The 14346-nt window shown below is 35.3% G+C and overlaps 1 protein-coding gene across 2 annotated transcripts in view; it reads right to left on the bottom strand.

Moving 5' to 3' along the window:
- DIAPH3 (diaphanous related formin 3) overlaps window positions 1-14346 on the bottom strand; it is a 516843-nt gene that overhangs the window by 349889 nt on the left and 152608 nt on the right. For both annotated transcript variants that reach the window (XM_004386838.2, XM_004386839.2), the window contains 2 exons: window positions 10128-10264; window positions 7154-7259 (listed from right to left, as the gene is read on the bottom strand). In XM_004386838.2, the coding sequence (XP_004386895.1) occupies window positions 7154-7259; window positions 10128-10264 (243 nt within the window). The remainder of the gene's footprint in view (window positions 1-7153; window positions 7260-10127; window positions 10265-14346) is intronic.

Below are 14346 nucleotides of genomic sequence, written 5' to 3'. Positions count from 1 at the left end.
CGTACACAGAAGGAAAGCCAAACATCCACCTGAAAAACTCTCGGATTCCCATTCTTGTACTTCTTTCCTGACAAAAGTCTACCACTATCCAAATCAGTCCTATAACCAACATCAAGGGTTTCAAACTCTAGTATCTAGATAATTCTTTTTATGCCCTAGCAGAGTTTAGCTCAGACAAGAGAAGACAGGAGAGATGCATAGAAAGGAAAAGAAAAATAAAAGAGGAAAGAAATGAAAATAACAGGTAAAATTAAATTGCGGCAAAAACTGAAGATTGATTCACCCACATTTATTCCAATTCTCTTCTACAAAGAAAAACTGGCCAACACAAGAGGGCAATTGCACACATGATAACTACACCTTGTAATGCAGGGTCTGATTCTCCTAGGGCAGCTGTGGCAGAAATTCTACTGTCTTTCCCTAGGTCATGGGTGCTGGCCAGAGGACAGTGTTGGGAGTGGCATTTCCATCAGAACATTTCTGTGGTATAGCATGGTATTTTTCCTTCTGCATTACTTCCTGCTATATGCTACCCACAGATGGTTCCTTGGTCCTCTAGAAAATCTGTACAGTACCAATTATCTTTTCTTATTAAATTACCTAGAGTAGATTATGTTGCTGGCAGCTGAAAAGCCCTGTCTGATACACCTGAGAACAGAAAAGGAAGTGATGTATATTAAGGTTAAGTCTGATTTTTATAGTTATAATTTCTTCCCATACAGTGAGATTCTCGAGGTCAAAGAATAAGTTTATTTCAGGTGCACAGTTTTTCACTTTCCTACTACATGAAATGAGGAATAATTAAAAAAAAAAAAAAGTATGCTCAATTCTATCATAATCATAGGCAGACAAATTATTTTCATTATGATCAGACTAACTGAGAAAATCCTTAAAAAGTACTTTGTTATAAATATGCTTTGCAATAAAAGTACAATGAGGATTTTTTAAATTTTTACTATCTCCCATTTTCTCTAATTTAAAAGCAAACAATTGGTTTCTATTTTATTCAGCGACAAACAAGTTTTATTCTTAATTTGGTGATTTGCTAATATCACCCAGACTAGTACATTTTAATAAATGCAAATTATATAGCTAATGGAATAAAATGGGCACTTAAAGCAATAGCTGTATGGGAAATATGATAACTAGCTAGCTCTAAAATATACTTTATTTGTGGAAATTTCAGAAACACCCAAGGAGGAAAGTATTTTTAGATATTACTAAAGTACTGCTTGATAATTTTAAAGGAAATAGAAAAACCGTGATCAGAAATGGCAAAAAAAGAATATACTTTCCTTTTTTTTTTTGGTCTAAGTTAGATATCTAGAAAATAGTACCTTTTACTCTGAACTTCAGCTTGCTACCTGCGAGACTATTTCATACCCTATGCTTAATAATGAGAAACCTTCATTAAATAGTGAGAACTTACACCACAATGGTTAAGTAGGGAAAGTAAGAATATAGAAACAATTCTTTCCATTGTCTGTTTTTAATGAAGAGCATACAAATTTAACGTGAATTTATCAGAAATACGAGAAATAAATGAGATAAAATGGTGCTAAAATGACATTTTACTTCTCAATAAAAATGGAACTTCAGCACTATTATCAAGAGATTTATTTTAGTGTTTATATGACATCGGCAAACTAACAATACTACTAATCATGACAGAAAACATAAATATCGGCAAATAATGCAATTTGTTTCAGAAAAGCAAAAATAATCAACCTCCTGTATCTTGGCAAAAAATGTCTCAAAAATTTTATTGAATCCATGATTTCCACAACTCTGAGAGGCTATCCTCATCCTCTCCACCTGTATATCCTTAACATTAAATATGGCAAGTAAGAAGTGAAAAAGAAATCATTTCCACAAATGATCACAGCAACATTACTCGTAAGAGCTAAAAAGTGGAAACAACCCAAATGTCCATCAATGGAATATTATTTGTTAATAAAAAACAAATTAAATACTTATACATGCTACAACATGGAAGAACTTTGAAAAGTGAAAGAAGCCAGTCACAAAGGGCCACATACTGTAAGATTCCATTTATACAAAATGTCCAAAATAGGCAAATTTATAGAAACAGAATATAAATTAGTGGTTGCCGAGGCCTGTGGGGAATGAGAAGTTTCGGGGGGCAGGGGGGAAAGGTTGATGACTAAGGAGTGAAGAGTTTATTTTGGGGGTGATGAAAATGTTTTATAATTGACTGTGGTGATTGTTGCATAATTCTGAGAATATACCCAAAAAAATGAATTATTCCCTAAATGAGTAAATTATATGACATGTGAATTTTAACTCAGTAAAGCTGTTAAAAAAAGATCATTTCAAAACCATATCAAATCAATGGTTATAGGTATATAGGTATAGGTAGCTAGAGAATGAGAGAGAGATAGACAGATATGTAGATAAATACATATATTTTAATTAAAAAATTTCTTCAATTCTTAATATCTTCTATATAATAGTAACCTATAAAATGTCCAATTTTTGATTGATACTTATCTTTCATAGAATTCTATAGATATTTATGGGCTAAACATAAATTTATCAGAACTATAAAAAATGTGTTCCCATTACAGTACCTTCAGTACAGTTAGAATAACTGCACATAAAGGAAATGACTAAATTTACCCAAGAATTTCTTTTTTTCTTTTTTTTAATTAATACAGCTTGCCTTCAACTTAAAATGGTAGTTAATAAAACTTTTTAAAAGATCAGACAGATTTACCTTAATGTCTGGTAACAAAATTTAACATACCAAAAAATCATGAATTTTAAGATTGTATTAGTCAAAATTTTGCAAAGAATAAGTCAGTCATTTGTGTAGGCACAATTTGGCTTTGTCATTAGCAAGTTGTTTTTTATTTTGCCACTCAAAGCTTTAAAACTTCAAGTAATCCAATGTTGTAAACTAAAAGATGGGACCCTAGTTTTCAACTTCAGTAGTCTTGCCTTAAATACCAAGATTTTTTTAAACTTTTTATTCTAAAATCATTATAAATTCATAGGAAGTTGCAAAAAAAAAAGTAGATAGGTTCCAAATATCCTTCACTCAGTTGCTCCCACTGGTAATATCTTGCCTAACTATATAGTACAATTATAATTATTCAGATATTACCAGTTTTGTTGTCGTCGTTTCTATGTGCTGACAGCTCCGACTCAGAGACCCTGGATAAAAACAGAAAGAAACACTGCCCAGTACTGTGCCATCCTCGCAATCGTTGCTATATTTGAGCCCATTATCATAGCCACTGTGTCAATCCATCTCATTAAAGGTCTTCCTTTGTTTTGCTGATCCTCTACTTTACTAACCATGGTGTCTTTCTCTAGGGACTGGTCCCTCCTGATAACATGTCCAAAGTACATGAGACAGTCTCGCGATCCTCACTTCTAAGGAGCATTCTGGCTGCACTTCTTCCAAGACAGACTGGTTCATTCTTCTGGCAGTCCACAGTATATTCAATATTCTTCACCAACACCATAATTCTATGCCATGAATTCTTCTTCAGTCTTCCTTATTCATTGTCCAGCTTTCACATGCATATGATGCGATTGAAAATACTACAGCTTGGGTCAGGTGCACCTTAGCCTTCAACATGATATCTTTGCTTTTTAACACTTTAAAGAGGTCTTTTACAGCAGATCTGCCCAACACAATACATAGTTGGATTTCCTGACCTGACTACTGCTTCCATGGGTGTTAATTGTGGATCCAAGGAAAATGAAATCCTTGACAACATCAATCTTTTCTCTGTTTATCATAATGCTGCTTATTTATTCTGTTGTGAAGATTTTTGTTTTCTTTATGCTGAAGTGTAATCCATACTGAAGCCTGTGGTCTTTGATTTTCATCAGTAAGTACTTCAAGTCCTCTTCACTTTCAGCAAGCAAGGTTGTGTTATCTGCATACCGCAGGTTGTTAATAAGTCTTCTTCCAATCCTGATGCCCCGTTCCTCTTCATACAGTCCAGCTTCCGGGATTATTTGCTCAGGATACACACTGAATAATTATGGTGAGAGAATACAACCCTTACGTACACCTTTCTGACTTTAAACCACGCAGTTTCCCTTTGTTCTGTTCGAACAACTGTCTCTTGGTCTATGTACAGGTTCCTCATGAGCACAATTAAGTGTTCTGGAATTCCCATTCTTCAATGTCATCCATAATTTGTTATGATCCACTCAGTCGAATGCCTTTGCATAGTCAATAAAACACAGGTAAACATCTTTCTATGTGTGTTTACAGTTGGATACGATTTTAGCACATGGTTAAATTCATGTAACCATCATGATAATCAAGATACGGAACTGCTCCATCCCACACAAAACTCTCTCCTGCTATTCATTTACGGGCATACTCACTCCCCTTTCAGACTCCATCCCAAACATTTGACAACCACTAATCTGTTCTCCATCTCTATGATTTTTCTAAAGAATGTTGAATAAATGGAACCACACAATATGTAACTTTCAGGATTGGCTTTTTCTTTACTTTCTGATAATTCTCTGGAGATAGTTCCTTTTTATTTCTGGGTAGTATTCCATGGTACGGATGTACCACATTTTTTTTAATCATTCACATATTGAATGACAAATGGGTTGTTTCCAGTTTGGGGCTATTACAAATGAAGTGGCTATAAACATATGTATATGGGCTTTTAAATGAACATACGTTTTCATTTCTCGGAAATAAATGCCCAAACGTGAATTGCTAGGTTGTATGGTTAAATACCAATTTGAATGTCAACATTGGAAACGTTTCTGCAAAAATTAAGATCACCTTCAATCTTTACCTTCCATTGACTTGTTTTTTCTAATTTAACAAATTAGAAACTCTTTAAAGCTAGAATTTCCTTAACCCTCAGGCTAATGGGCCAACCACTATACTTTAAACACATTATCCACTGTGATTCCTGAATCAAGGATGAGCTAGGTACTAATATTATTCCCATTTTACAACAGAAGAAACAGACATACAAGAGGTTCGGGAACTGGTTCTTAGTCACAAAGCTAGGATGTGAAGTAACTGGGACATAAATTGAAGCCTGCCTGACGCAGAAGCCCATCTCTTTAATCGTAATAAGACACTACTTCCCACCCTTATAACGTGAGTGATTAGACACAAATAGTAAGTGTATATTAGCATAAAACATCTTTACTCAAGGGACAAAGTTTACATGTGACTATTATAGCTCATAAATGATATTTTTAAAATTAGACATGATCTCTAATCCAGTATGTTGCACAAATAATATCTAATAACCTACTATTATTTTCACAAATACCATATAAGTTAACATTAACAATGGAGAAAATTTCAGATAAAGTGATTGTTCAACTCTTCTCTATAAAGTTTCCTTCAGGTTTACTCTTCATTAGCCTCGTGGTGAATAGGAAGCCTGGAGCCAGATGAAAAAGGAATTATGAAAAGCACAACCAGACAAGGCAAAAATATGAAGAAATAGAAGAAAAAAGAAAAAGAGAGAAAGGAAGGAAAAGAAAAGGAGAAAAGGGAAAACAGCAATGAGGGAGGAGATGGGAGAGAAGAGACAGAAGAAAGTAGAGAGAAAAAAGAAGAAAGGAGGAGGAGGAGTAAGGAAATTAGAGAATGGAGGAAAAAGGGAAGGAGTATATGAATTACAGTGTTGGCAAAGAATATTGAATATATCATAGACTGCCAGAAGAACGAACGAGTCTGTCTTGGAAGAAGTACAGCCAGAGTACTCCTTAGAAGTAAGGATGACGAGAATTTGTCTCATGTACTTTGAACATGTTATCAGGAAGGACCAGTCCCTGCAGAAGGATATCATGCTTGGTAAAGTAGTGGGTCAGTGAAAAAGAGGAAGACCCTCAACGAGATTGACACAGTGGCTGCAACAATGGGCTCAAATACAGCAACAACTGTGAGGATGGTGCAGAACCTATTTCATTCTGTTGTACATGGGGTCACTATGAGTTGGAACTGACTCGACAGCACCTAACAACAACAATATATGACTTAAAAGTCCCTAGCACCCAAGCAACTAAATGCAGGACATATTTCTGACTCCACTCAAGCATCCTCTGACAAGCCCAAGAGAGTGCGCAGGGACTCCTTTCCTGAGTATCTAGTAACCAATGCAATAGAGACCATACACTCAGCTTGCCAATTCTGCCTTCTGCTGAGAAACAAATCACAACAAGGTTCCTCAACAGCTATTCAAAACACTGTTATCATGACATCATAATGATGTATTAGTCTGACAGTTACCAACATCTTCTGATTTTTCTTTAAACACCATTTGTTACGTACTGAACTGTGTCCACCAAAAATGTTTGTCGAAACCCTAACCCCTGTACCTATGAATATGACCCTGTTTGAAAATAGGGGTTTTCTTTTGGTATGTTAATGAGATCATATCAAGCAGGGTGTGTCCTAAACCTAATCACTTCCAGGTGATATATTATAAAAAGAACTGAATGGATATAGATATATACACACAGAGGAGAGACAAATGTCAGGTTAACACCGGGGAATTCCCAAGGCTACTGACAAAAAAGGACCCTCCCTAGAGCAGATACCCTGATTTGGACTTCTAGCCTCCAAAAGTGTGAGATAATAAATCCCTGTTATTTCAAGTTACCCACCTGTAATTTTTGTCATGGCAGCACTAGGCAACTAAAAAGTCATTTTTTTTTTTTTTAATTAAACTCTAAGATTTGGCTTCTCTATTCCTGTCAGAATTAATAACGATCAAATAATCAAGCTATTCAGAACTTAACAAAAAAAAAAAACACATAAACTATAACCTTTTACTTTTATTAAATGTGAAAAGATTTATATGATAAGTATTAGCAGAGGTCCCTGGGTGATGAAAATGGTTAAGCACTCAACTACTGGGTTGGTGGTCACAGCATTGAAAACCCTACAGAGTAATTCTACTCTGCACACATGGAGTCGCCATGAGTCAGAATCGACTTGACAGCAACTAACAACAATGACATAAATTGAAACTATTCAGTCATTAAAAATAATGATATAAAAGAATACTAAATGGCACACAGTTTCATAATATAGCATTTAAAAATAATCGAGCAGCAAAACAGTTGAAAAACAGTATTATGATAAGCCACTTAAAAATACATTTATATACATGAAACCTACTTGTAGTTGAATTGAATTGTGTCGAAGACCTTCCACAATAGAAGAAAACCTGTCAATTTTTCTTTCTTCTCCAGATGATGTTAAAGCTTCCAAAACTTCTTCAAGGCTATTGGAAATTTTTAATCTATTAATTAAATTGCAAGTAGCAAACAACACAAATGTCATCTCTACTAAAGGAATAGTTACTTATTCCTACTAAAGGAATAACTGCGTACAGGCAACCAATAACATTTTAGAAGTAGCTTACTGAGCACATAATATGTGTAGAGTTCTATTGTAAGCATGTTACACATTTAATTCATTTTAATCCATTTAATTCATTTAATCTTCACAACAATCCTATCAGCACATTTATTTATCAAGCATTTACATACTGTTTTCCGTATGCCAGGCACTACTCCAATAACTTTTACAAATATTAACTCATTTTAATGTAAAACTCTAGGAGAAAGGTACTATTATGATACCATATTATAGATTAGGAGACCAAGGCAGAAAAAAATTAAGCCACTTGTCCAAGGTCCCTTATCTACTAAATGGCAGAGCAAGGATTTGAAATCAGATGGTTTGTGTAGTTAGCACTATAAAAATGCTCTTAACCACTACACTCTACTACCCCTCAAAAAAAAACAAAACCAAACCCATTGCCATCGAGTCAATTCCGACTCATAGCAACCCTATAAGACAGAGCAGAACTGCCCCGTAGGGTTTCCAAGGGGGGCTGGTGAATTCGAACTGCCAACCTTTTAGTTAGCAGCCAAGCTCTTAACCACTGAGCCTACTGCCCCTCAAGTTTAAGTAAATGAAGTTGTGACAGTCAAAAACTAGTGAAGTATTATGGTCAAATATAATAATTACACAAAAATTATAGTTCTCCATCTTTTAAAAAATAGTCGTGAACTATTCTCATAGTTCTTAATGTGAAGCAAATACTTCTATGGATTTTTTTAGGATGTTACATATTCTTTTTATTATCAGGCATTACTAAGTGTAAAAATGTATTATCCTGTAAATGATCTTGAAAAATTACATTTCCTTCAGGACACTATTTTTCCAACTAACTCCTACCAATTAATACATATATCACCACAATATTACAGTGTGGGTTAGAAAGAACAGGACTGTGAAGTACCTAGCATACTATAGAAGCATACTGTAGCAGCTCACTTTGTGGCCATAATCCTCAAAGTTATTTATATTATAAAAGATACCTATTCTGAAGTCAATAAATAATAAAAATAATATGGAGGAAGAGGAGAAGAAGAAAAAGAGAAAGAGGATAAAGAGAAAGGAAAGAAGAGGGAGGAAGAATAGGGGAAAGGAAGAGGGAAGAGAAGAAAAAGGGATAGCAGAAGGGAGGAGACAAGAGGAGAGTAGACAGACAGGAGAGAGAAGAGGAGGGGAAAGAAGGGGAAGAGGAAAAGGAGAGAGAGGATAATGGAGAAAGAAAACGGAGAGGAGGGAGCATATGACGTATCCTATGTATCAACGTAAAATTCACTCTTAAGATTCTACACCAAAATTAATACATACAGCCTTTTTAAAATGAGAAAGGTAAAGTGTTGAAGCTGCACACCTGGCTTTGTATGCCCAGGTCTGCAGCTGAGTACAGCTAAGCCTCTTCCATGGATATACACTATAAGTACATATTTATAAGTACGTATCAGGTCTGAGTATAGCCTGTTACTCTGAAACTGAGCAGTTCAACCCTCACCAGCTCTGGCAGGATGACTACAAGGCTGCTCTTCAAATGTCTACAAGAGTTTCCACCTACAGGGCTCTGCTTACCCTTATATGAGGAAGATACTGCTATTCTTTTAGTTGCGTGGTTTTCATATTTTTATAAGGTCCCTGAGTGGTGCAAATCAGTGGTGCCGCAGAAGAAAGTCCTGGTGATCTACTTACATAAAGATTACAGGGGGAAAAAAAAAACCTACGGAGCAGTTCTAACAGATGAGGTTCCATGAGTCAGAATCAACTTGATGGCAACAAGTCTATCCTTTTTAAAAGGAACATTTAAATAATTTTTAAATGTTTCCTTGTAATTAGAATACAAATCTTCTTTTAAAAAAAAAAAGTTTATAATTATCCTCTAGTAAGCATGTAAATGATCTTTTAGAGGGCAGTGGTGGTTCAGTGGCAGAATTCTCGCCTTCCACGTGGGACACCTGGGTTCAGTTCCCAGCCAATGTACCTCAGGCACAGTCACCACACGTCTGTCAGTGGATGCTTGCATGTGGCTACGATGTTGAACAGGTTTCAGTGGAGTTTCCGGGCTAAGACAACTATGAAGAAAGGCCAGTGATCTACTTCCAAAACTCAGTCAATGAAAAACCTATGTATTACAATGGTCTGACCCTATTGTGCGTGGGGTTGCCATGAGTCAAGGGCCAACGCAATGGTAGCTAACAATAACAGTGGTCTTTAGTTATAGGCCTAACAAATGTGGTCAATGTCGTTAAAGCCTAAAGCTCTGACATGTACTTTATAGTCAAGGGCTACATACCCACAACCAGTAAAGTACAATTACATGTATCACTTTGAAAATCTGCCTTATATATAGCTTTCCAAATAGTATGAAGTTTGCTTTTACAATGGGATATACTTGACCTACAGTTTGAATTCTATCTGAAAAACAAAATCACATGAAAAAAAACAGAACCTGTTTGTATATTTTTTAAAGTCTTCATTTAGAATTTAGGGTTTGAGTACAAAACAATTTAAAATCAACATGATGAAGAAATCAATTTTTCATAGAAACATTTTAGTAAATATTGTACAGATTAAAGTAATAATTATTATTCAAACATTTCTGTTCAGCCAATAATCTATTAAGAATCTAAATCTACTGCTAAAATATAATTCAGATTTTATTTAATGTAAGTTCTACTCTAGACTAGATAACAAAAATATTAATAGAATCAAACTGCATTAAATTATTATATAGTTACAGAAATAAATTGAGAACACTTACATGCTTTCCTCCCCTACAATGCATATTGCGGAGAGTAGTTTAACCACATCTGTCATCATAACGGGATGCTCAGGATCAATAGCTTTGGCCAATAAAGTAAGACTCCTCTCTTCACTCATAATTCTTTCCAAGCCATACTATGAAGTTTTGGAAATAGGAGGTTAAATGTTAGGAGTTAGTTAGAAAAATAGTGCCCTGAAGGAAATACAGTTACTAAAAAATACTTAAAAGATACTATATTTTTCACACTTAGTCATGCCTAAAAATATAAAGAACACACAATACCCTGAAAAAATCCATAAAAGTATTCACTTTACATCAAAAACTATGTATGAGAACCGATCAAATGCAGATAAATCCCCAAAGGTGATTTTACTACAACATGACTGATAATCATTTAGAAAAGTGGCCAACTGGAAAAAGGGAGCAACAGGGAGAAATATTAGGATTTTCCAACAAGAACATACAGAACAGATATTAGACCAGACACTAAGGCCATGAAGATCTTCTTCCTGGGATGGGAGGTTGTTAAGAGACATACTACCACAAGTAAATACACTGATATGCAAACCACAAGTATAATTTTAAATTTCTAGGCAACAGGTAAAATTAATTTTAATAAAATTAACCCAATATATCCAAAATATTATCACTTCTACATGTGATCAAGAAAAAATATTTATTGATATTTTACATCCTTTTCTTCCTAAATATCTGAAATCTAGGGTGTATTTTACACTTACAGAACAATTCCAACTAGCCACATTTCAAGAGCTCAACAGCCACTTGAGATGGTGCGTCACAGACAGCGCAGGCCTACGTAGATAGTAACGGTTCATAAATGTGTAAAATATGAAGGAGAATTTAAGCAAATACCACGTAGAAATGGCCATAATCAGTACATGTGTTCTAATCAGAATAATATTTTATCATCAGGAAGACAACACAGTTGTATACACATTATATAAGTGGGACAATTTTGGATAAAATTCTGTATACTGCCAGGATGTTACATCCAATGAGAAGATAAGGAATTATGTTAATGATGTAGTGTTTTGATTTAAAGATGCATACATCTCTTAGGGGACCTCTTACAATCTGTAGAAGATAAGTGTCAAATAAAATGAACAGAAAAAAAAAAAAACAATACTATTTATCTACCATGAAGATTTATCTCCCAGAAGGTCCTTCTTAAGAGTGAGGAACTGGTTGATCTTGTAAGAGTTACTTCTAAGCACTATAAGATGACCTTAATACCAACTGGAGACCTATGGACTCTGGCTTAAACTGAAAATTAGCACTAGACGTAGCATCAGAATTGAATCTATGACAAGCCTAAACCAAAAGGCTTTGAGTGTTAAGAAATCCTATTTATAATTTATCCATCTTGTACATGGTATTTATGTAAAGCCGCCTACACACTATGCTGAAATACTGCATTTGCTGTAAACCACTACCTAAGAAACACAGAGGTAACACAGAAGAAGTACATGCAGAACAGTCAAGGATGCCAAGAATGATTTTTGGAGAGAATACTGTCTTCTGGTGACAGGGGAAAGTTTATAAACAGGCAGCTAAACCAGTCAGGAAATGTTCACTTTTGTGATGCCCTGGGCTGTTTCATAACTGGAAACAAAGAATGAAAAAGCAGGCATAGGGCCAGAGACTACAATATGTTTTGATAATCTTTCCAGGAATTGTCAGTGGCTTATAAAATACCACTTAGATCCAATTCAAAGAGCCAATCAGTCAATGATTACCAAGTACCAAAGGGCTGACTCCATTCTAACATAGCTGAGGATTGATAAAGCTTGTCTCCAGCATTTTCCTTTCATTTCCCACCCATGTGGATGTCCTTAGCCAATGCATGCCCTTCTGGAATCAGAATCCTGTGGCTCCTCCAGCCACTGGAGGGGACTCATACTGAATCCCTTCCAAGTGGTACTACCTACCTTCTCTGTCAAGCTGTCCAGCCCTAAACCATCACATGTGAAGGGTGGAATATGAGCATTCTCTGATTCCATGGTTTTGACTATTATCCAGTGACCCTCCAAAATCCATCATAGACAGTATTCTCTGATTTTCCTAATGTATAAATGTATAGTGCTGGAATTAACCCAGATTACCACTACTTAGCATCTATAACTGAAGACAGAATTGCTACCTACTTGTATAACATTACTCTCCTACAGTTATATAAAATCCAAGGCAAAACAAAAAAACAAAAACCTCTGACTCTTTGTGAGAAATATCTAACTTACCAGTGCTGACATTAACATGCATTAAATGAAGGACACTATAGGTGAGAGAAGTGGCAACAAACTCCGGAAGGTCTAAGGGTGTATCTCTCTTGAATATCAAGGATCCACTCTAGTTAATATGATAATGTGCCTGCTCTAAAGAGAGGACCAATGCCAGGTTACATTTACATTCCACATAGGCCTATTGTTACCTAATAAATGGAATTTCAGGCCATTGAAGATGATGTTTTAGGCAGGAGAAAGCTAATACCCTAAGTCCCTGTGTAGGATGCCCAATCTCTGGGTCCACACTACATGAATACCAGTGCTAACCAGCTACCCAAGGTAAGCTAAGCCCAGGAGCAGAGACAATGTGGATAAGTGGGCACACACTTCACAGTAACAAACACAAAGTTAACAGACCAAATGAAGCCTCTGTTCTCATTATCTTCTAATTAAAGTAGACTGACTTTTCATTTTTTTCTCCTTCCTCAGTCTTCAAAATCTTCTTCCATTTAGAAATACTACTTAGTACAGTTCAGTGTTATAAGAAATTCACTTTCATATGATGCTATCAAATTCGCTCACTGTATTAATTATATAATTTATTTTTGGTTCCAAATAAGGTACCACATTTTTTTCCCTCTTAAAACCCATTTTTCATCATTCAATGAACTCTAAGATGGCATACTGAGGTTTAACAAATTTCATACTTACTTATAGATTTGATCAAATAAAGTTTAGGAAAAGCGTACTGAAAAAATAGCTTTACCCAAAATGTCACATTTTATTAAGTTTAGGGTTCAGATATTATAATGCTAATTCAAAGCATCAGTGAAGTCCTTCGGTGGTGCAAATAGTTAACGGGCTCAGCTGCTGAAAAGCTGGAGGGTCAAATCCACCCAGAGGTGCCTCAGAAGATAAAGGCCTAGGGATCTACTTCTGAAAAATCAGCCAATGAAAACCCTATGGAGTACAATACAGCTCTAGCTCTACTCTGACACACATGGGTCGCCATGAGGCAGAATCGACTTGACAGCAACTGATTTTACTGCTTTTAAGTATCAGTAACTTAAATTAACTTTTTGTATTCTTATTAGCACAGGTAATACCACCAAATGCAAATGGCAATATTTTACAGCTCCACATAGAAAAACTATAAGCACAAAATCTGTTACTATAATTAGTTAGATTAATTAGAAGATAAATACATATAAAAAGTTTATCTACATCTCCAATGCAGTCCCAAACCAAGTAGGGGCATTATCTTCTATATATTGCCTCACTTTAAATCATGATATTCTTCTCAAATCCAAACTATGATCTGATCCAAATGCTCATTTGGTTTGAAAATAATATTCCTGCCTCTTCTCCACTCTCAGCCTTTCTATCACCAATGAAATTTCCAATTTCCCTGGTGGCCTAGTGGTTAAGAGCTCAGCTGCTAACCAAAAGGTAAGCCGTTTGAATCCACCAGCTGCTCCTTGGAAGCTCTATGGGGCAGTTCTATTCTGATCTATAGGGTTGCTCTGAGTCAGAGTTGATGCAACGAGTTCGGTTTTTTTGTTTTATACACTCATTTAGACGGACCCTCCTGAAGTAGTACTAGGTAGTCAATATGGTAAGATCTCTCTCTATAAGCAGTTTCTGATTCTTTCCTTTATTCACTTATGCTTATAACTGATTACAGAATAGGCTACATAGTATATCTAAAATCTAGCTCTCACAGAACAGTGGGTTCAATATAGAAAGGACTTGTGATTTCTACATCAGATCTTTTCCCTGAAAATCATATTTGACAGGCGAGGAAGAAAAATATTGCATGGATTAAAAATGAATAATTCACTTCCATGATTCTTTAAAAATATATAAACAATTAATTGATACAAAATAACTGGAAAATAAAAATATTTACTACATTTATACAGGGGAAACTAACACAACCTGTACAAGGAAAGGTCATGGAGGCCCCATGGACA

This window comes from Trichechus manatus, unplaced genomic scaffold (assembly GCF_000243295.1).
Source record: "Trichechus manatus latirostris isolate Lorelei unplaced genomic scaffold, TriManLat1.0 scaffold00173, whole genome shotgun sequence".
NCBI lineage: Eukaryota > Metazoa > Chordata > Mammalia > Sirenia > Trichechidae > Trichechus > Trichechus manatus.
Note: the sequence above shows the minus strand (reverse complement) of the source record. Positions and strands in the feature narration are given on the sequence as shown.